General features: G+C 38.7%; 1 protein-coding gene across 1 annotated transcript in view; it reads right to left on the reverse strand.

The window, feature by feature from the left end:
* EFCAB13 (EF-hand calcium binding domain 13) overlaps nt 1-21,264 on the reverse strand; it is a 257,910-nt gene that overhangs the window by 115,760 nt on the left and 120,886 nt on the right. The window contains exon 12 of the mRNA XM_037810242.1: nt 2,770-2,844. Coding sequence (XP_037666170.1) covers nt 2,770-2,844 — 75 coding nt within the window. The remainder of the gene's footprint in view (nt 1-2,769; nt 2,845-21,264) is intronic.

The raw sequence follows: 21,264 nt of genomic DNA on the forward strand, positions 1-21,264 counted from the left end.
TCTCATAGAGTTCATCAACTTGATACCCTCATTAATTCTTCACATGTCCAAAATCTACACTCTACACACATTTATTTTATTTCTGAAATGCTGCTTTCTCCATAAAGTTTTCCTTGAATCCTCCTCCAAAACCAACTTCTCCCTTTTCTCAATTCATGGAGCACTTCATTTGAATGTTTCTTTGTACCTTAAGTTTTGGTTTTACTTCTCATCCCCCCTTCTAAAGTCTAAACTCCTCAAAAGCCAGAAATGTTCTTTATTGTCCCCATATTCTATAAAATGTCTAGAGTAAGTCATTGTACTTAAAGGATTGGACGAATAGAGACAGAGAAAGGAAAAAGACAAACACAACTTGTAAAAGTATGGACAAGTCCAACCAGAGCAAAAATTCAACTGTCTGCTTAACTATGAATACTAGAAATGAAAAGATATCTACCATACCATTTCAAAACCACTATAATAAGCCCAACTTCCATATGCAATTGACATTTTTGTGCATACACTCTTAAAACATTAACTTGCTCATAAAAAAACATTACTGAAAAACAACTTCAAAAATTTTACCAATTGAATGCTATTTGATATAAGTAGGCTGGGAAAATGTTTTTCACCCAGTACCTGTTTATTCTGAAAATAAGCAGGAAAAAAATGTCAATTTAGAAAAGTGAAAGGCAGAACTAAAATAGGGGTGTCTGTGTGTGGGGGCGTGTATAAGAGAGAGACAGAGAAGTTAGTAAAAGATGCTAATGATTAGATCAGAATTTTTTTTCTGAGTTCTGGAGGTAAGAGCTACATAATCTATTACTAAGTAAATACTTTCGAGCAGAATGAAGACACTACGCCAAGCTAAGTTTGAAAGACCAAGGAAAGAGTTTCAGGAAGGAATAATGGTTAACTGTGTCTAGAAGTCCTGAGAAATCAAAGAAGGTGGGAGAGAAAACATTCCATTTAGTAACACGGAGAAATTTCAGTAGAGGATAAAGGCAGAAGCAAGACTGGAATGGGATGTGATGAAATGGAAATAGTAAATATAGACAACACTTTGGGAAAGTTTAGGTGAGAAAGAAAGTTGAGAGGGCAATAGATGAGGATATGGAATAAGATTTTTTTTTCTATTTTTAAGATATAACTGAATTGTGCATATTTACAAGATAATAGAAAGGATCCCATTAAGAGAGAAGATTGATGATAGAGGAAAGAAGGCACAATCAATAATATAGGGTTCCTGAGAAAAACGGAATAAATATAATCCAGAAGATAGAAGGGAAGAACTGGCATATTGTAGGAAATGTAGTACTCTTCCATTATCTCAGAAGAGGAGAAAGTGAGAAAGATTTAAATATGTTTGGAAACTTAGTATTTTTTTTAAAGTTGTGGTGGTTTCTATCTAGTGGCTTCTCTTTTCTCTATAAAGGTACAGTTATCTGCTAAATGTGAGAGGAGTAAAGGATGGAGTAGGATTGGAAGTTTGAGGAGAATAGAGAAGATTTTAAATAGTTGTTTCAGAGTAGGAGAATGAACTCAGTGGGAAAAAAGGGAAAATTGCATAATTCCTGGGTAATGTTGAGGACTTGTAGACACTGATGAGCAAGATTTTATGGTGATACCATGTCTAATCTGTTTGTGTGATTTTCTCCAGAAATGCTCTCAGCCACAAGAATAAGGAAGATAATTGAGTATATTCAGAGTTGATAGTTTTTCCATATAGGAAAGGACAGAGTTTAAGGTATTAGGGAGAGGGAGAGATAAATCAGAGAATTTAAACTGGATAAAGAGAAAAAATAAAAACAGGAGGAGACTAATGAATAAGGAGAAAGGAGGAGATTAAATGGATGAAAGGTCCCAATAAGACAAAAGAACCAATAAATAAGATATACCCCTGAGCAGTCAGATCAAGAAAAAAAGGAAAAGTACACATAAATAAACAATATTAATAAAGAAAAAGGAAATATAACTACAAGTATGAATAATATACTGTACAATTCTGTGCTAATAAATTTTTTACCTTAATGAAATTGAAATTCCTAAAAAAAAACATAAGCGACTTTGACAATACAAAATAATCTCTTCATCTGATATATCTATTGTCTAATCTTGTACAGGAAACAAATTAATGTAAAAATAACTGTTACTTAAAATCAAGTATTGTCCAATAAGCACAGAATAACACAATTGTTACTTTCAGCCTCAATTTTTAAAGTATTAATTTCACTCAATAGAGTATCAGACCTTTATTCCATTTAAAATATACATATATTATCTCACATTTCTCTACAGTGAGCTTCTTAGTGACAAAGACAGCCTCTTTCATCTTATCACAACTGCAGCTTAACATAAAGCCAGGTATGTAGTTAGGACTCAAAAAATATTACTGAATAGTTTAAGATGGAAAGAAATGCAAATAGCTAAAACCAGAAATCCTGCATATTGGAACTCAGCTATACCCACTAGATGGCAACACTTTCCCAGAGTGGGAAAATAATTTAAATATCCCCAAAACTGAATCTCACACACATGGTTCCAGCTCTCTACAGTAAGTATAGCAATGAAATGTAAGATGATGATAGCTTTTAATTTTCTTGCATATGGAAGTTGTTCTTAAAATCAAGGGTCAGTAATGGAGAAGATTAATACCAAACATAGCAGTAAGGCATACATAATCTGCCTTATGACTTGTAGGAAAACTGCTCTTTTTGTATCTTAGACTCTTCTAAAATCTGTCAAACAGTTTGGTTCCCAAAAAGCACAAGACATTATGTTCATACATACATAATTTTTCAGAGAAGCGTTCCGTGTTGCTCATCAGAGTATCAATGAATTCTTTAAAATTCACTTTTCCCATCTCTAAAGGAGAAACACATTTTCCTCAGTATCTTTAGATATCAAGTTATAATGAGTAATATATTTATATAAAATAAATTACATATCCAGGGAAATATATGATAAACATAATTATATATGTTATATAATGTCAACTATATAATGTCAACTAATTGTAACCACTAAAAATATATGGATATAAAGGGAAAAGTAACTGAAGTTAAAGGCAAAAAAGTAAACACTGAAAAACAACACCAAAAATTGATCAAAATCCTTATAGTCCCTTATATATGTATAACAATATTTTTACTGAGATTGTTCACATACCACACAGCTATCCAAAGATCCAAAGTGTACAATCAATTGCCCCCAGTACCATTATACAGCTGTGCATTCATCACAATTAACTTTTTTTTTAATTTTTAGAACATTTTCATTATTCCAGAAAATAGACAAAAAAAAAAGGAAACTCAAATCCTAACATACCCCTAAGCACCCCCACTCCATTGTTCATTCATAGTATTGATATAGAACATGTGTTACTTTTGATGAAAGAATGTTAAAATACTACTAACTGCAGTATACAGATTGCAGTAGATATATTTTTTCCATATATGCCTCTATATTATTAACTTCTAGTTATAGTGTCATATATTTGTTCTGGTTCATGAAAGAGATTTCTAATATTTGTATAGTTAATCATGGGCATTACCCACCACAAGGATCACTGTTTTATACATTCCCATATTTTAACCTCCAACTTTCCATCTGGTGATATACGTGACTCTGAGCTTCCCCTCTCCACCCCATTCATGCAACATTCAGCACTGTTAGTTATTCTCACAACATGCTACCATCACCTCTGTTCATTTCCAAACATTTAACTTCAACCTAGTTGAAAATTCTGCGCATAATAAGCAAACTGCTGCCCATTCTTTAGCCTTGTTCTATATCCTGGTAACTTATATTTCATGTCTATGAATTTACATATTATAATTAGTTCATATCAGTGAGACCCTGCAATATTTGCCCTTATGTGTCTGACTTATTTCACTTAGTATAGTGCCCTAAAGGTTTCTTCATCAACCCATTTTTTAAGACAGTTTTGTTCACACACCATACATTCTGTCATAAGTAGACAATCCATAGTTCCCTGTGTAGTCACATATTTATATATTCACCACCCTCACCATTATCTATATAAGGACATCTACATTTCTTCCACAGAGCAGGAGGAAGAGTCAAAGAAGGTAGAGAGACAAAAAAAAAAAAAAAAAAAAGAAAGAAAGAAACAAGAAAGAAAAAGAAAAAAGCAAACATGGCAGCTAGGAAGCAGCAAAAGGAAAGACAGCATTAAACTAAAGTAGAATAAAGAGTCAGACTACATTACAATGCCAAGAGTCCTATACCTCTCCCTTATGTTCCCCTCTTATATGCATTTAGCTTTGGTATGTTGCCTTTGTTACATTAAAGGAGGCATAATACAATGTTTCTGTTAATTATGGTCTCTAGTTTGCACTGAATGTATTTTCCCCCAATACCTCCCTATTTTTAACACCTTGCCAGGTTGACATTCATTTGTTCTCCCTCATGAAAAAAACATATTTGTACATTTGTTGAGCACTCTAGGTTTTGCTGAGCTATACAGTCCCAGTCTTTATCTTTCCTCTTTCCATCTGGTGTCCCACATGTTCCTAATCTTCCTCTTTCAACCACATTCATAGTCATCTTTTTTCAGTGTACTTACATTGCTGTGCTACCATCATCCAAAACTGTGTTCCAAACCTCTCACTCCTGTCTTTTCCTATCTGTCTGTAGTGATCCGTTTAGTATTTCCTGTAGAGCAGGTATCTTGTTCACAAACTCTCTCACTGTCTGTTTGTCAGAGAATATTTTGAACTCTCCCTCATATTTGAAGGACAGTTTTGCCAGATATAGGATTTTTGGTTGGTGGTTTTTTTCTTTCAGTATCTTAAATATATCACACCACTTCTTTCTTGCCTCCATGGTTTCTGCTGAGAAATCCACACATAGTCTTATCTAGCTTCCTTAGTACACGATGGATCACTTTTCTCTTGCTGCTTTCAGGATTCTCTGTCTTTGACGTTTGATAATCTGATTATTAAGTGTCTTGGTGTAGGCCTATTCAGATCTCTTCTGTTTGAGGTATGCTGCACTTCTTGGATCTGTAATTTTATGTCTTTCATAAGAGATGGGAAATTTTCATTGATTATTTCATCTATTATTGTTTTTGCCCCTTTTCCCTTCTCTTCCTCTGGGACACCCATCACACATACATTCATGTGTTTCATGTTGTCATTTAATTCCCTGAGATGTTGTTCATATTTTTCCATTCTTTTCCCTAGCTGTTCTTTTGTGTGTAAGATTTCAGGTGTCTTGTTGTTCAGTTCCTGAGTGTTTTCTTCTGCCTCTTGAGATCTGCTGTTGTATGTCTCCATTGTGTCTTTCATCTCTTGTGTTGTGCCTTTCATTTCCATAGATTCTGCCAGTTGTTTTTTCAAACTCTCGATTTCTACCTTATGTACACTCAGGGTTTTCTTTATAGGCTTCATCTCTTTTGTCATATCTTCCCTAAACTTTTTGAATTGATTTAACATTAGTTATTTCAATTCCTGTATCTCAGTTGAAGTGTAAGTTTGTTCCTTTGACTGGGCCATAACTTCATTTTTCTTAGTGTAGTTGTAGTTTTCTGTTGTCTAGGCATCTGGTTTCCTTGATTACTCCAATCAGGTTTTCCAAGACCAAAACAGGTTCAGGTCCCAGACGGAGGAAATATTCAGTATCCAGTTTCCTTGAGGGTGTGACTTAGAAGACTGACACACCCTGTAAGGACTCAAGCCACTGTGCTTTTCCTAACCTGCCAAGCAGATGACACCTGTCAGTCTGTAGCTCCTGACTAGTGTAAGAAGGTGTCACCTGTGGCTGTTTTCCCCCATGCTCTGGGGTCTGGTTCTGAATGGAAGGCAGGTAGTAGAGATGAGCACCACCTCTTTCCTCTTGGGGAAGATATACCCCCTAGGGAATTTTCATTTGCATTTAAATAGATTCTTTGTCTCTCTGACTCTGTTATCTCCACCCTTGTCTGGGTCAGAGCACTGCAAGCTGAAAATGGCTGAGGCTTTCTCCACTGAGTCGCTCAGGTTGAGAGAGAGAAAAGGGGATAGAAAGCCCCTTTTCATGGCCAATCCATGGTCCCCCCAGCTTCACCCACCAGCCAGAGATAGCACCTAGTCCTCTGGGCTCCCCCTCCCAAGATAGAGAAGTCCCCTGGCTCTTCAAGGTCAGTTGTCACTAAAAGCCTCGGTCTGCTTGTTAGGGATTTGCAGCTTGCATTGATCAGTCCACATTTGCCAATTAAAACCCCAGTTGGAGTTAGATTGAGGTATATACACTTGTTCAGAGAGTACTGCTCTCTATCACAGTGAGGCTTTGCCATTTGGGCTGCCATGGGGGGGTGCTCCCATCTCAGGTCTGCAGTTTTTACTCACAGATTCCATGCTGCGATCTCAGACATTCCTCCCAATCCAGGTTGGTGCACAATGTATAGACATTCACGGTTGTCCCCCAGCAGGTATTCCATATCATTTACTAGTTGTTCCTGTTGTTTATTAGTTGTTCCAGGGGGTGGGGGTGTGGGGGTGCTAACTAACATCCACTCCTCTCTATGCTGCCATCTTCTTCCTTCTGCCATGTATAATATTTTTAACATTTAACATATATTGTCTTATCTTGGCCTTGTAAAACTTCAGTAAGATATGAAGGTGAGATATATTAGTAAGTTCTTTTATAGATTAAAAATAACACTTATACATGATAAAGTGATTTCTTTTCCAAGGTTATAGAGGAAATGCAAGAACAGGGATTACAAGTGTACTCTCCTGACTCCTGGTTCTTCCACATCAAGCTAACATTCACACTTACATCTTTACTTCAGTATACTATTGAAATTACTAAACATTTTTATAGTCATTTTCTACTTAGAAAATGTTTTTCCTTGACTGTATATAATTCCTCATAAAATCCCAATGTCAGAATGGATAAAAGGAGTCCTAGAAATATCATTTTATATATATATATATATGATGATGAATCTTCAATAACCCTAGTCTTTCCCTTACCCCACTGAGAAAAAAAATACTAAAGCAATTCTAACTTTGAGCATCTACTTCAAACAGCATCAAAGTACCATGTATTCTTAGTCAAACTTCTGGAAGCATAAAATAAATGAGACCTTTAAAAATTAAAGATAATGAAGGTTTACATGTAACTTTCTAAAGCAATAAATGATTCCCCTATTTTTGAAAACACAAATTTGATACATACAAAGAATATGTGAAACATATACATGTTATGAAGGATTATATAAAATGAACAACTCTTAACCCACCACCCAGCTGAAGAACATTACCAATACCATTGCATCTACTTCTATGCCTTTCCCAATCCTTCCTGCTCCCTCCACAGAGAGAACATTACTGATTTTTAAACATTTTTTTCATCATTAGAGAAGTTGTGCATTTACAGAATAATTATGCATAAAAACATGAATCCCATATACCACCCTATTAATAACACCTTGCAATGGTGTGGAACGTATCTTACAATTAATGATAAAATATTTTTATACTTGTACTATTAACTATAGTCAAAGTTTGAACTTAGGGTTCATGGTTTGTGTAGTGTAGTTCAAGGATTTTTTTAACTTTTTATTCTGTTACTATACATACAATCTAACATTTACCCTTCAATCACATTCAGATATATATTTCAGTGTTGTTAATTACATTCACAATGTTAGTTACCATAACCACCATCTATTACCAAAACATTTCCATCATTCCACATAGGAGGCATGTACATTTTAAGCCTTAATTTCCCATTCCCTATCCCAAACCTGTCCCCTGATAACCTATATTCTAGATTCTGACTCTATGAGTTTGCTTATTCTAATTGTTTCAAATCAGTGAGATCATACAATATTTGTCCTTTTGTGTTTGGCTTACTTCACTCAACATGATGTCTTCAAGGTTCATCTATATTGTTGCATGTATCAAGACTTCACTCCTTTTTACAGCTGGATATTATTCCATTGTACATATATATCACATTTTATTTATCCATTCATCGGTTGATGGACACTTAGGTTGCTGCCATCTTTTGGATATTGTGAATTGTGCTGCTATGAACATCAGTGTGCAAATACTTGTACAAGTCCCTACTTTTCAATTCTTTTGGGTATATACTGAATAGTAGGATTGCCAGATCATATTGTAGTTCTATACCTTGCTTTCTAAGGATCTGTCAAACTTTCTTCTACAAACCACCAACAGCAATGAATGCTTCTATTTCTTCACATCCTCTCCAACACTTATTTTCCATTTTTTAAATATCAGCCATTCTAATGGGTACAAAATGGTATCTCATTGTGGTTTTGATTTGCATCTTCCTGATGGCTAATAATGTTGAGCATCTTTTCATGTGCTTTCTGGCTATTCATATATTTACTTTGGAGAGTTGTCTATTGAAATCTTTTATCCATTTTTTTATTTGGACTTTTGTTGTTGTTAAGTTGAAGGATTTCTTTATATACAATGGTTCTTAATCCTTTGTTGGATATGTGGTTTCCAAATATTTTCTCCCATTGTGAAGACTGTCATTTTACTTTCAAGATAAAGTTGTTTCAGACACAAAAATTTTAATTTTGTTGAGGTCTTATTTATCATATTTTTTCTTTTGTTGATTGTGCTTGGGGTGTAAAAGCTGCCTAACACAAGATCCTGAAGATGCTTCCCTACATTTCTGGTAGGGGTTTAATAGTCCTGGATATTATACTTAGGTATCTAATCAATTTTTATTTGATTTTTGTATATGCTGTGAGATAGGGGAACTCCTTCATTTTTTGCATATGAAAATCCTGTTCTCCAAGCACCATTTAATGAAGAGACTATTTTTTCCCAATTGTCTTTACTCCCTTGGCAAAAATCAGTAGGCCATAAATGTGACAGTTGATTTCTGAGCCCTCAATTTGACTCTATTGCTCTACACGTCTAGTCCTTGTGCTGGTACTATGCTGATTTGATGACTATGGCTTTGTAATAATTTTGAAGGTCAGGAAGTGTGAGTCCTTCAACTTCATTCTTCTTTTTCAAGAGGGCTTTAGCTATTGGGGGCCTCTTACCCTTCCATACAAATTTGATGATTGACTTTTCTATTTCTGCAAAAAAGGTTGATGGAATTATGGTGGGGATTACATTGAATCTATAAATTGCTTTGGGTAAGATTGACATCTTAATGCAATTTTGCCTTCCAATCCATGAACACAGAATGTCCCTCCATTAATGTAGGTCTTCTTTGACTGCTTTGAGCAACATTTTATAGTTTTCTGTGTACAAGTTCATTACAACCTCAGTTAGATTTATTCCTAGATATGTGATTACTTTCGTTGCTATTATGAATGGACTTTTTTTTCTTGATAAAAAGACTACTGATTTGTGCATGCTTACCTTTTACTCTGCCACTTTCCTGAATTCCTTTATTAACTCTAGGAGGTTTATTGTGTGTGTTTGTTTTGTTTTTCTTTTTTTTTTTTCAGGACTCTCTGGACATAGGACCATGTCATCTGCAAATAGGACAAATTTTACTTCTTCCTTTCCAATCTGGATGCCTTTTATTTCTTTTTATTTCCTAACCGCTCTAAAAAGAATTTCCAGTACAATTTTGAATCATAGTGGTGACAGTGGGCATACTTGTCTTATTCCTGATCTTAGAGGGAAAGCTTTCTATCATTCATTATTAAGTAGGATGTTAGCTGTAGGTTTTCATATATGGCCATTATCATGTTGAGGAAATTTCCTTCTATTCCTATTTTTTGAAGTATGTTTATTGAGAAAGAATGCCTGATTCTGCCAAATACCTTTTCTGCATCAATTGAGATGATCATGTGTGTCCTAGTTTGCTAATGCTGCCAGGATGCAAAACACCAGAAATGGATTGGCTTTTATAAAGGGGGTTACTTGGTTACACAGTTACAGTCTTAAGGACATAAAGTGTCCAAGGTAACACATCAGCAATTGGGTACCTTCACTGGAGGACAGCCAATGGTGTCTGGAAAACCTCTGTTAGCTCGGAAGGCACATGGCTGGTGTTTGCTCCAAAGTTCTGGCTTCAAAATTGCTTTCTCCCAGGACATTCCTCTCTAGGTTGCAGTTCCTCAAAAATGTCATCTCAGTTGTTCTTGGGGCATTTGTCCTCTCTTAGCTTCTCTGGAGCAAGAGTCTGCTTTCAGTGGCTGTCTTCAAACTGTCTCTCATCTGCAGCTACTCTCTCAGCTTCTGTGCATTCTTCAAAGTGGCCCTCTTGTCTGTAGCTCCTCTTCAAAATGTCACTCTCAGCTGCACTGAGTTCCTTCTGTTTGCCAGCTCATTTATATGACTCAAATGATTTAATTTAGACCCACCCTGAATGGGTGGGGTAACACCTCCATGGAAATTATCCAATCAGAGTCATCACCCACAGCTGGGTGGAGTGCATCTCCATGGAAACTCTCAAAGAATTACAATCTAATCAACACCGATACATCTGCCCACACAAAATTACATCAAAGATAATGGCATTTGGGGGGACATAATACATTCAAACAGGCACAATGCGGCTTTTATTGTTGTTCATTGTATTAATATGGTGTAGTACAATAATTGATTTTCTTATGTTAAATTAACCTTGCACACCTGGGATAAATTCCACTTGATCTTGGTGTATAATTCTTTTAATATGCTGTTGGATTCTGCTTGCTAGTATTTTGTTGAGGAATTTTTGAATCTATATTCATAAGAAACATTGATGTGTAGTTTTCTTTTCCTGTGGTATATTTATCTGGCTTTAATGAGGGTGATGTTGGCCTCTGTGATGGTTAGGTTCACGTGTGAACTTGGCCAGGTGATGGTGCCCAGGTATCTGGTCAAGGAAGCACTGGCCTAACCATTACTGCAAGGACAGAGGCTGGTCTATTAAATCATCAGTCAATTGATGACATCTGTGGCTGATTACATTAGTGAAAGGCATGCCTTCTGCAGTGAGAAAATTCAATCAGCTGGATTTAATCCAATCAATTGAAGACTTTTAAGGGAGAAGAGAGAGAACTTTCATTTCTTCTTTGACCAGACAGCCTCTCCTGCAGAGTTCATCGAAGAACTTCATTGGAGTTGTCAGCTCACTGCCTGCACTGCAGAATTTGGACTTGTGCATCCTGCTCTATGGAATTTGGACTCATGCATCCTGCCCTACAGAATTTGGATTCATGCATCCCCACAGTTGCATGAGACACTTTTTTAAAATCTCATAGTTACAAATATCTCCTGTTGGTTGTTTCCCTAGAAAACCTAACTAATAGAGCTTGGAACCAGGATTGGTTCTTGAGAAACAGAACTTTAAAATGGGCTTTTACAATTGGTTTTCTACTCTGATTAGATTCAAAGACACTAATGACTCCATTTCCAATAATCAAATGGCACTGACAGTCCATGGCACGAGTCGGCAATGGAGATATGCAAAATATCACCATTTGATTCTCCTGATCATACTTTTGCACAAGGCCAGGCTCTGGGTGACAGAGTTTTTGACACCTTGACAGAGTTTTGTGGAGTTAAAAGGTATAATGATGTTGGCTGGTTGTTCTTAGATATGCTGGAAAAAAGTTACAAGAGAAAGGGATGAGCTACAGGCTTCATATTTGAAACTTAAATGCCATATAACAGATGCAAAGGTTTCTATGTATGCCCTGAAAGAAAATCTTATTTCCTGTGGCTGCAGACTTGAGATCTCTGAAAACCAGACCAAGAGTATCACTGTACATGTAGCAGATTTACAACTTAAACTAAAATCTCAACCTCTCAGGGTGCCAGCTGTTAAAGGCATTGACTGGAAAAGAATGGGATCCTGAAAATTGGGATGGAGACATACGGGATGATAATAATGGCAGTGGGACACTGGAACCCTGGATTCTGCTGAGTCTTTGCTAGATATACCTGTAATGGTCTGCCCTAAGGAAACAGCCCCCTCCACCTCCAGTCTGTCCTGTATAGCCTGCCATCCAACCTCCACCAAAAGAGATTAATCTTTCAGTGTCTGCCAAATCTATAATCACCTCCCCTGAGGAAGCATCCCTCACTCCTCTGTCTGGCGAGATTAATCCTGTTTCACCAGATGAAACTGCAATAGAATGTCCTGAGGGAACTGGTTTGAAGGATACTTCTAATTTTTTTCATGACCCACTCCCACCACCAGTCTTTGCTTTGAGACCTATAACTAAAGTCCCAAAAGGCCCCAAAGGGTGAGGTACAAAGTGTGACCCATGAGGAAGTATGTTATACACCAAAATAACTACAGGAGTTTTCCAATTTGTATAGACAGAAATCAGGGGAATACGTGTGGGAATGGATATTAAGGGTGTGAGATAATGGTGGAAGGAATATAAAGTTTACTGATATGGGCCCACTAAGCAGAGATTCTGCATTCAATGTTGTAGCTTGAGGGGTTAGAAAGGGCATTAACAGTTTGTTTGGGTGGTTTGCTGAAAAATGGATCAAAAGATGGCTGACACCTGAGGTCAAAATGCCAGAACAGCCCTGATATAATGGAGAGGAGGGGATCCAAAGGCTTAGAGAGATTGGAATGTCAGAGTGGATTTATCATGAAAGACCTGTTCACAAATCCCAGGAATGTCCAGAGGACACACCTTTTACCAGGACTGTGAGGAATAAATTTGTGAAACTAGCTCCATCATCCCCAAAGAGCTCTGTAGTCACCCTTCTCTGTAGGTCAGATATTACTGTAGGGACTGAGCTGGAATTGTTAAACAGAATGAAGATACTCGGATCCCAAGTTGGCAGAAGCCACCAGGCAGCAGTTAATCGTGGGTGTGTCTACCATAATGGACAGCAGGCTCAAAACAGCAGTCAAAAGAAACTGACTCACAGAGACTTATGGCATTGGGTAGTAGATCATGGAGTACCTAGGAGTAAAATAGATGGGCACTCTACTAAATTATTGTTTGATCTGTATAAGCAGAAGAATTCTAGGTCAAGTGAAAAAAAGTCTAAATTGAACTACAAAGCAGAGAGTCACAGCCCCTTAATTCCCAGACTTGAGACAGTTTACAGACCCAGAGCCCCTTGAATGAGGGGAAGGCTGGGTACCTTTGGGGAAGGACCCTAAACACCATTATCTTTGATGCAGTCTTGTGTGAGCAGGAAACGCATTGGTGTTGATTGGGTTGGAGACTTTTGATTGGATGTTTCCGTGGAGATGTGATCACTCAGCTGTGGGCAGGATCTTTCACTGGATGGTTTCCATGGAGGTGTGGCCTTGCCCATTCAGCATGGGACTTGATTAGTTCACTGGAGCCCTACATAAGCTCACACAGAAAGAGTGAGCATGCTACACCCAAAAGGGACACTTTGAAGAATGCACAGAAGCTGAAAGAGGAGCTGCAGTTGACAGACAGTTTGAAGATGGCTGTTGAAAGCAGACTTTTGCTCTGGAGAAGCTAAGAGAGGAAGAATGCCCCAAAAGCAGCTAAGAGTGACATTTTTTAGGAACTGCAGCCTAGAGAGGAACATCCTGGGAGAAAGCAGTTTTAAAACCAGAATGCTGGAGCAGACGCCAGCCACATGACTTCCCAGCTAACAGAGGTTTTCCGGACACCATCGGCCATCCTCCAGTGAAGGTAGCTGATTGTTGATGACTTACCTTGGATACTTTATGTCCTTAAGACTAACTTTGTAACCAAATAAACCCCCTTTATAAAAGCCAGTCTGTTTCTGATGTTTTGCATTCTGGCAGTATTAGCAATCTAGAACACCCTGCTACACTGCCAAAAATTTATACTGTTAATCTTCCTCCCAGCCTTCCCCAAGGGGAAATATGGCCTTCAACCAGGGTAACTGTGCATTGGGGAAAAGGAAATGATCAGATATTTGGGGGACTATTAGACACTGGCTCAGAAGTGACATTAATTCCAGGAAACCCAAAACATCACTCTGGTCCACTAATCAGAGTAGGGGCTTATAGAGGTCAGGTGATCAATGGAGTTTTAGCTCAGATCCATCTCATGGCAGGTCCAGTGGGTCTCCAGAGCCATTCTGTGGTTATTTCCCCAGTCCAGAATGCATAATTAGGATAGACATACTCAGCAACTGGCAGAATCCCAACATTGGTTCCCTGACTCGTGGAGTGAGTGATATTGTGGTAGGAAAGACCAAGTAGAAGCCACTATAACTGTCCCTGCCTAGCAAAATAGTAAATCAAAAGCAATATCAGATTCCTGGAGGGATTGCAGAGATTAAAGCCACTCTTAATGACTTGTATGATGTAGGGGTGGTGATTCCCACATCCCCATTCAACTCTCTTATTTGGCCTGTACAGAAAACAGATGGGTCTTGGAGGATGACAGTGGATTATCGTAAGCTTAACCAGGCGGTGACATCAATTGCAGCTGCTGTTCCAGATGTGGTATCATTTCTTAAATCAACATATCCTCTGATACATGGTATGCAGCTGTTGATCTGGCAAATGCTTTTTTCTCAATTGCTGTTAGTAAGGACCACCAGAAACAGTTTTCATTAAGCTGGCAAGGCCAGCAGTATACCTTCACTGTCCTACCTCAGGCTCTATCAATTCTCCAGCCCTATGTCATATTGTCCACAGGGACCTTGATAATTTCTCCCTCCCACAAGACCTCACACTGGTCCATTATATTGATGATATCATGTTGACTAGACCCATTGAGCAAGAAGTAGCAACTACTCTAGACATTGTTAAGGTATTTGCATGTCAGAGGATGGGAGATAAATCCAACAAAAATACAGGGGCCCTCCACCTCAGTAAAATTTCCAGGTGTCCAATGGTGTGGAGCATGTCAAGATATCCTTTCTAAGGTGAAGGATAAGCTTTGCATCTCCCCCCCCACATCCATGACCAAAAATGAGGCACAATGCCTACTTGGCCTCTTTGGATTTGGGAGACAATATATATCTCATTTGGGTATGCTACTCCAGCCCATTTACTAAGTGACCAGAAAACCTTCTAGTTTTGAGAGAGGACTGGAACAAGATGAGGCTCTGTGACAGGTCCAAGCTGCTGTGCAAAGCTGCTCTGCCACTTGCACCATATGATCCAGTTGATCCAATGATGCTGGAAGTGTGAGTGGCAAACAGAGATGCTATTTGGAGCCTTTGGCAGGCTCCTATAGAAGAACCACAATGCAGGCCCTTAGGATTTTGGAGTAAAGCCTTACCATCCTCTACAGATAACTACTCTCCTTTTGAGAAACAGCTTTTGGCCTGCTATTGGGCCTTAACAGAAAGAATGCTTAACCACAGGCCACCAAGTTACCTGAGACCTGAGTTGCCTAACATGAGCTGGGTGCTATCTGACCTGCCAAGCCATACAATTGGGCATGCACAGCAGCATTCTATCATGAAACGGAAATGGTATATACGACAAAGGCTTGACAAGCAGGTCCTAAAGGCACAAGCAAATTATATGAGGAAGTGGCTCAAATGCCAACGGCTCCCACTCCTGCCACCATTAACTTTTCTTTCCCAGCCCAGAGCTATGGCCTCTTGGGGAGTTTCTTACAACCATTTGACTGAGGAAGAGAAAATTCAGGCCTGATTTACAGATGGTTCTGCATGACATGCAGGTACCACCCAAAAGTGAACAGCTGCAGCACTGCAGCCCCTTTCTGGGATGTCCCTGAAGGATAAAGGTGAGGGGAAATCCTCCCAGTGGGCAGAACTTTGAGCAGTGCACCTGGTTGTTCATTTTGCTAGGAAGGAGAACTGGGCAGAAGTGCATTTGTATACTGATTCATGGACTGTTGCTAATGGTTTGGCTGGATAGTCAGGGATTGAAGTGAGCATGATTGGAAAATTGGTGACAAAGAAGTCTGGGGAAGAAGTATGTGGATAGACCTTTCTGAGTGGGCAAAAGAACATGAAGATATTTGTGTCCCATGTGAATACTCACCAGAGGGAGACATCAGCAGAGGAAGAGCTTAATAATCAAGTGGATAAGATAACCTGTTCTGTGGATACCAATCTCTTTCCCTAGCCACTCCTGTCATTGTCCAATGGGCTAAAGAACAAAATGGTCCTGGTGGTAGGGATGGAGATTATACATGGGCTCAGCAACATGGACTTCCACTCATCAAGGCCTACCTGGCCACAGCCAGTGTTGAGTGCCCAATCTGCCAGCAGGAGAGAGCTACACTCAGTCCCTAATATGGCACCATTCCCCAAGGTGATCAGCCTGCTACCTGGTGGCAGGTTGATTACATTGGACCACTTCCATCAAGGAAGGGACAGCGATTTGTTCTAACTGGAGTGGATACATACTCTGGATACAGGTTTCCCTTCCCTGCACGCAATGCTTCTGCCAAAACTACCATCTGTGGACTTACAGAATGCCTCATCCACTATCATGGTATTCCATACAGCATTGCTTCTAATCAAGGAACCCACTTCACAGCAAATGAAGTGAGGGAATGGGCACATGCTCATGGAATTCTCTGGTCTTACCATGTTCTTCATCATCCAGAGACAGCTGGGTTGACAGAATGGTGAAAAGGCCTTTTAAAGACTCAATTACAGTACCAAATAGGTGGCAATACCTTGCAGGGCTGGGGCAGTGTTCTCCAGGAGGCTGTGTATGCTCTGAATCAGTGTCCACTCTATGGTGCTCTTTCTCCCATAGCCAGGATTCACGTGTCCAGGAATCAAGGGGTAGAAATGGGAGTGGCACCACTCACTATTACTCCTAGTGATCCACTAGGAAAATTTTTGCTTCCTGTCCCTGCAACCTTGAGCTCTGCTAGCCTACAAGTCTTAGTTCCAAAGGGAGGAGAAACAATAGTTCCATTGAACTGGAAGTTAAAACAGTCACCTGTCCACTTTGGGTTTCTCATGCCTCTGAATCAACAGGCAAGGAAGGGGATGCTGTACTGGCTGGGATGACTGATCCTGACTATCAAGGGGAAGTAGGACTGCAACTACACAATGGAGGTAAAGAAGACTTTTACTGGAATATAGGAGATCCTCTAGGGCATCTCTTAGTACTACTATGCCCTGTGATTAAAGTCAATGGAAAACTACAACAACCCAATCCAGGCAGAACTACCAATGGCCCAGAAACTTCAGGACCGAAGGTTTAGATCACCACACCAAGCAAAAAACCATGGTCAGCTGAAGTACTTGCTGAGGGTAAAGGGAATATGGAATGGGTAGTTGAAGAAGGTGGTGAACTATGACCCCATGACCAGTTACAGAAACAAGGATTATGATGGCATGAATATTTCCTTTGTTTTGTTATGCGTATGTTTGTATTTGTCCATAAAGAAAATATCTTTGTTTTCTTCTCTACCCTATCTCCCCTTATCATATGACACAAAGGTACTGTTCATTTCATAGTATTTAAGTTATAGGATATCAAGTTTAAGAGTCAATGTTACCCAAGGACTTGCACCCTATTCTGGAGAGATGTAGTGTGTTTCTGGTTGTATGCAGGACAGCTGAGTATTGTTAGGCAAAACATAAGTCTGTTATTGTGTTCTATTTAGAGATTAAGTATGGTAATGTGTATAGCTGCCAAATTGACAAGGAGTGAACTGTGATGGTTAGGTCCATGCGTCAACTTGGCCAGGTGATGGTGCTGCCCAGACGTCTGGTCAAGCAAGACTGGCCTAACCATTACTGCAAGGATATTTGTGGCTGGTTAATAAACCAGAATACTGGTTTATTAACTCATCAGTCAGTTGATTGCATCTGTAGCTGATTACATCAATGAAGGGCATGCCTTCCTCAATGAGAGAATTCAATCAGCTGGATTTAATCCAATCAGTTGAAGACTTTTAAGGGATAAGAGAGAGAACTTTCATTTCTTCTTCAGCCAGCAAGCCTCTCCTGGGGAGTTCACTGAAGACCTTCACTGGAGTTGCCAGCTCGCTGCCTGCCCTATGGAATTTGGACTCATGCATCCCCACTGTTCTGTGAGACATTTTTATAAAATCTCATATTTATAGAGATATCTCCTGTTGGTTCTCCCTAGAGAACCCTAACTAATACAGCCTCACAGAATGACTTAGGGTATATTCCCTCCACATCAATTTTTTAGACAAGTTTGAGCAAAACTGGAGTTAAAACTTCTCATAATGTTGGTTAAAGTCCCCTGTGAAACCATCTGGTCCTGGGCTTTTCTTTGTTGGGAGGTTTTTAATGGCTGATTCAATCTCCTTACTAGTAATGGCTTGCTGAGAACTTCTATTTCTTCCTGAATCAATGTAGGGGGCTTGTGTGTTTCTAAGAATTTGTTCATATCATCTAGATACTCTAATTTACTGGCATACAGTTGCTCAGAGTGTCCTCTTATAGTCCTTTTTATTTCAATAGGGTTGGTGATAATGTCCCCCTTTCCATTTCTGATTTTTGTTATTTGTGTTCACACTTTTTTTCTTCATCAGTCTAGCTAATGGTTTGTCCTTTTCAAAGAACCAACTTTTGGTTTTTATAATTCTCTCTACTGTTTTGTCATTTATCTCCCTCTAATCTTTGTTATTTCCTTCATTCTTCTCACTTTGGGTTTAGTTTGCTCTTCTTTTTCTAGTTCTTCAAGTTTTGAGGTTAGGTCTCTGATTTGAAGTCTTTCTTCTTTTTTAATGTAAGCATGTCAAGTTATAAATTTCCCTGTCACCACTGCCTTCACTGTATCCCTTCAGTGAAGGGATTTTCATTTTCATTTGCCTCAATATATTTCCTCATTTCAATTGTCATTTCTGCTTTAACCCATGGTGGTTTAAGAGTATGTTGTATAATTTCCACATATTTGTGAGTTTTCCATTTTTCCCTCTGATATTGATTTATAGCTTCATTCTGTTGTGGCTGGGGAATATGCATTGCAGGATTTCAATATTTTTTAATTTATTGGGAACTGTTTTGTGACCTAACATATGGTCTATCCTGGAGGATGATCTATGTGCCCTTGAAAATAATGTGAATTCAGGGTTTCTTTTCTGGATGACATGTTCTACATATGTCTGTAAGGTCTAATTGCTTTAAAGTATCATTTAAGTCTTGTATTTCCTTATTGATCTTCTGACCAGGTATTCTATCCATTACTGAGAGTGTTGTATTAAAGTCTCATGCTATTACTGCAGAACCATCAATCTCTCCCTTAAAATCCATCAGTATTTGCTGCATATATTTTGGAGGTCTGCTATTACATGCATAGATATTTACAATTGCTACATCTTCTTGTTCAGTGTCCCCTTTATCAGTATATAAAGACCATCTTTGTCCCTCATAACTGCTTTTGAACTTAGTTTATTTTATCTATATTAGAATAACTACCCCTGTTCTTTTTTGGTTATTATTGGTATGGTATATATTTTTCCATCCTTTCACTTTCAACCTACTTGTATCTTTGAATTTAACATTAGTCTCATAAACAGCATATAGTTGGGTCATGCCTTTTTATCCATTTTGCCAATCTCTGCCTTCTGACTGGACTTTAATCCATTTATATTTATAGCCGCTACTGATGCCACTGTGCTATTTAGCCTTTGTAAGTCTTATACCTTTTTTGTCCCACATTTCTGTTAACCCATATTTTTTTATATTTATTTGAATTTTTTTGTGTTGCACAATATTGCAGGCTTCCTATTTCTCTCTGGATATATTTTTCAACTATTTTCCTTGTCAATGGGTTAAAATTTAACATCCTAAATATATAACAATCATATTTTATTTGATATCAACTTAACTTCAACAGTATACCCATATATTTTATCTATACCCTTCTTTCTCCCACATTTTTTTTTTTTTGGTTTGTTTTGGTAATTGTTACCACTTATAGCTTTGTATATTGTATGTCCAAAAATATAGAGAGGAGGGGCAAGATGGTGGCAAAGAGAAGAGTGGAATTTAGTTAGTCCCCTGGAGCAACTAACAAACAAACAGGAACAACTAGTTAATAATCTGGAATAACTGCTGGAAGACAACTGTGACTGTCCACACATAGTACAACAACCTGGATTTGGTGGAATGGCTGACATCACAGCATAAAATCTGTAAGTAAAAACTGTGGACCCATGCCAGGAGCTCCCTCCCCCCATGGCAGGCTTAGCTGCAAAACCTCGCTGTGGGAGAAACCAGCAGTGCCCTGTTGGGAGCAAGAGAATATAGCTCAGCCCAGCTCCAACTGGGTGTCTTAACTAACAAATGTTGACTGCTGAATACAAGGTACAACATAGATAAAAGCCGACTGAGGCTTTTACTGATGACTGACCTTAAAGAGCCACAAAACTCCTGTGTCCCGGGAAAGGGAGCCCAGAAGACCAGGTGTTCTCTCTGACAGACAGGCAACACTGGGGGTCATGATGGCTCTGAAAGGGGGCTTTCTTTTCCTTTTTCTCTCTCTCAACCTGAGTGGCCCAGTGGAGAGAGCCTCAGCCTTTTTCAGTTCACAGAAGTCTGACCCAGACAGGGTGGAGATAACAGAGTCAGAGAGACAAAGAAGCAATTCAAATGTAGCAGATAACTCCCTAGGGGGTGTATCTTCCCTTAAAGGAAGAAGGTGGGGACCAGCTCTACTGCCACCTTCCCTTCAGAACTGAGACCCCAGAGCCTGGGGGAAAGATCCAAAACAGAAACTAAAGGGGCCAAACCTCCTTACACCACTTGGGAGTGACAGGCTGACAGGTGCCACCCACTAGGAAGGTTAGGAAAAGCACAGCAGCTAGAGACCTCACAGGAAAGTCTGTCAATCTCTAAGACAAACCCTCAGGGAGACTTGAAACTGCATATAACCCCATTCTGAGATCTGAACCCGTTCTGGTCTGGGAATATCTGATTGAGGTAACCAAGGAAACAAAATGCCTAGACAATAGAAAACTATAAACTACACTAGGAAAAACAAAGATATCACCAGTAAAAGGAACAAACTAACACCTCAATAAAGATACAGTTGAGATATTGTTCTACTTTAATGAAACAATCAAAGATTTTAAAAGAAATATGCTAAATCAAATAAAACACCAAATCAACAAGTTCAGGAAAGATATGGCAAAAGACATGAAAGATATAAAGAAAACACTGGGCAAACATAAGGTAGAAATCCGAAGTTTGAAAAAACTGGCAGAATCTATGGAAATGAAAGGCACAACAAAAGAGATGAAAAACACAATGGAGACCTACAACAACAGATCTCAACAGGCAGAAGAAAACACTCAGGAACTGGAGAACAAGAGACCTGAAATCTTACATACAAAAGAACAGACAGGGAAAAAGAATGGAAAAATATGAGCAATGACTTGGAATTGAATGACAATATGAAGTGCACAAATGTATGTGTCATGGGTGTCCCAGAAGCAGA

Source organism: Choloepus didactylus, chromosome 18 (genome assembly GCF_015220235.1).
Source record: "Choloepus didactylus isolate mChoDid1 chromosome 18, mChoDid1.pri, whole genome shotgun sequence".
NCBI lineage: Eukaryota > Metazoa > Chordata > Mammalia > Pilosa > Megalonychidae > Choloepus > Choloepus didactylus.